The sequence below is a fragment of the Vairimorpha ceranae genome (assembly GCF_000988165.1).
Source record: "Vairimorpha ceranae strain PA08 1199 chromosome Unknown NODE_250, whole genome shotgun sequence".
In the NCBI taxonomy this organism is placed as follows: Eukaryota; Fungi; Microsporidia; family Nosematidae; genus Vairimorpha; species Vairimorpha ceranae.
The window spans coordinates 245-2,893 of record NW_020169545.1 but is presented as its reverse complement, the minus strand read 5'-3'; the positions used below and the strand labels follow the sequence as shown (position 1 = coordinate 2,893).

The 2,649-nt window shown below is 26.3% G+C and overlaps 3 protein-coding genes across 3 annotated transcripts; 1 reads left to right on the top strand and 2 right to left on the bottom strand.

Moving 5' to 3' along the window:
* Positions 1-559: 559 nt before the first annotated feature.
* Positions 560-754, bottom strand: AAJ76_2500002140 (hypothetical protein; the record flags this gene model as incomplete). The annotated part of the gene is made up of 1 exon (XM_024474787.1): positions 560-754. One exon carries the CDS (start codon positions 752-754, stop codon positions 560-562), a length of 195 nt encoding a protein of 64 aa, XP_024329498.1.
* A 468-nt stretch (positions 755-1,222) lies between these two features.
* On the bottom strand, positions 1,223-1,417 carry AAJ76_2500001477 (hypothetical protein; the record flags this gene model as incomplete). The annotated part of the gene is made up of 1 exon (XM_024474786.1): positions 1,223-1,417. One exon carries the CDS (start codon positions 1,415-1,417, stop codon positions 1,223-1,225), a length of 195 nt encoding a protein of 64 aa, XP_024329497.1.
* A 643-nt stretch (positions 1,418-2,060) lies between these two features.
* AAJ76_250000833 (transposable element tcb2 transposase) lies at positions 2,061-2,429 on the top strand (the record flags this gene model as incomplete). Its single annotated transcript, XM_024474788.1, has 1 exon — positions 2,061-2,429. The coding sequence occupies one exon, from the start codon at positions 2,061-2,063 to the stop codon at positions 2,427-2,429; it is 369 nt and encodes a 122-aa protein (XP_024329496.1).
* Between the last annotated feature and the right edge of the window lie 220 nt (positions 2,430-2,649).

Here is a 2,649-nt window from a genome sequence, read left to right as displayed (position 1 = left end):
TAATAGCATAAATCTAAGTAGATAAATGGTAACAAGCTTTTTTGTTCTGTTTCTAAATGGGATGTTTCTTTTTATAGCATTCCACCTGCCCTCAATGGTGTTAGTTTGTACGTTTTCTTTCCTGTTCACAAATTCCTTTCTATGGTTAACTGTTTTATGAGCAAAAAAAATATTTTTTAGATCGTTGTATGCTTCTCGGCAATCAGAATAAATAATACTATAAAGATTTACTTGGGCCTTCAGAATATTTTCTAATGTTTCTTTTTTCAAAAAATACAAGAAAAATCTTCTTAGTTCTTCTTTCTACACCACCAAAGACCCATACTCCTCCAACGTGATGCTCTCTGTTATATTTTCTTCTTCCAAACTTGCTCTCATCTATTTCAATTATATTGCATGTTCATCCCAATTTAAAGGTGTTAAAATAATAGTCCAGTATGGAACTATAATTAAACATGTAAATTATATTTGTTGCCCTGTTTCTGGACAACCCACTTATATATGCAATAAGTTCATATAGCACGTTATTTAAAAAAATCAATAATTTTTAATATTGTAATTATTGAAACTTTCCTATGACAAAAACATGTATTCTTATAAGTCGAATATCTATGTTATTTATTTTGTTGCAACAAACAACTCTTCCATCGGTGTAAAAAGAAATATTTTCCCAACACTCGAGACAATTTTTAACTAATATTCTTTCTTTAAAATTATTCAAAATATTTCCTAGTTCTTCTTCTGTGTGCAGCATTTTAAAAATAAGGGATAAAAAATTTATAAACAAGGGTAGTCAAAAAAATTGTAAATTTGAGGTGCATTATCCAATTTCCTTATTATAAAAAGGGCCAATTTGGATTTAAAAATATAAAATAAGTATACGCATAAATGCGTATTAAATTCATTGAAAAGAAGAACACACTTTTTATTTGTAATCTTGTTTTTAATGGGATAGTGTAAGCTTGTTTAAAATAAATAATTGATTATAATGTTCATTTAATTTTTTAACCCCCAAAGAAATATTTTTTGAAATGTAAGCAGTCATCGAAAGAAGACCTCACGGGTTAAAAAAAAAACATTTATTTATTTTATTAAAGATAAAAATTAATTAGCAGCATGCCGCTCTCTAAACATAAATTCTAATATAAACGCCTTTCTTCGAGCTAAAGACATTATCTTTCTTACTGTAATTCAAAACTTTGGCTTTTTTTTTTGATAAGATTCAAGTTGCTATATGCACCCCTGTAATAGAATTTACAAAAATATATTTTTGACAAAACAGTGGGGGTCCTAAATCATCTAAGTTAGATAAGCTTCTAAAAGCTTTCCAATTTTCGAAGTGTATAATGCTTCCAGCTTTTCGATAGATTTTTATCAGAAATAAAACACTTGTCGATCTAGATTCTACAATATACATTTTGTTAAAAAAAAGTAATATGTTCTTTGCCTGAATTTTCTTTAAAGATAAAGATTTTTTTAATAAATAACTATTGTGATTTATTAAGACAATTTTGCACTACAACTTATTAAAATTTTACACCTTTTTTAAGCTAGATCTTAAATTTTTTTCTTTTGTTTAAAAAAAAAATATTATAATTTTTGGCTCAAAATTTACAAATTTTTTCGCCAAAAATACATTTTTTTATATTTTATTAATTAACTCTATGTGCAGTTGACTTATAAAACATTATTGAAATTATTTTGCTTTCTAACCAAAAACGCCTCAAATAAAATCATAAGAAAATTTATGATTTTACAAAGTACAGTATTTACAATTGTAAAAAATATGAAAGAAAAAGGCAAAATTGATTGATTTAAGAGGTTTGGCAGAAAAATTAGTTACAAGATAATGATGTTATAGCTTTATTTAAAAATAATTAAAAAATCCTAAAACATCATTAAGAAAACTATCTATTGAACTGCAAGCGAAGATTAATCAAAAGCCCTCCTATTCAACTGAAAAAAGGCACTTGTTGATTATAATATTAGAGCTTTTACTCCAATAAAAAAACCACTCTTTTCAAAAAAAACATTTTGTGCCAGTTTAAGAAAAGTAGACAATGTTACTATTATCAGATAATGAGATAAAGAAGATATGTTTTTCAGATGAGAGCAAGTTCTGCCTTTTTTTCTCTGATGGTAAAGTTTCTGTATGGTGGGAAGCCGGTGCAGACCTTAAAACATGTAATTTGCCTGCTACTGTAAATTATGATGGTGGGTCAGAAATGGTATGGGGATGTTTTATATACCTTTGTGTAGGAAAGCTTGTTTTTATAAAAGGTAAAACAAATTCTGAATACTATGTGAATATTTTATCTAATAGTTTATTTAATCCGGTTAGATTTATGGATCTGCAAGATAACATTTTTCAACAAGACAATGATCACAAACATACTGCAAAACTTACAAAGCTGTATTTCAAGTTATAACAATTTAAACTTCTTTCTTAAACTGCATAATATCCAGATTAAATTTATTTAGACATTTTAGGCTGTTATAAAATAAAAATTATCACAAAATTGTCCCAAAAATTAAAATGAATTGAAAGAAATAATAATACGTAAATGGCAGTAAATTCAATTAAAATTGTGTTAAAAATTGGCCTTAAGCTATTACAAAAGATCTTTAGCATGTTTTAGAGTATAAAAA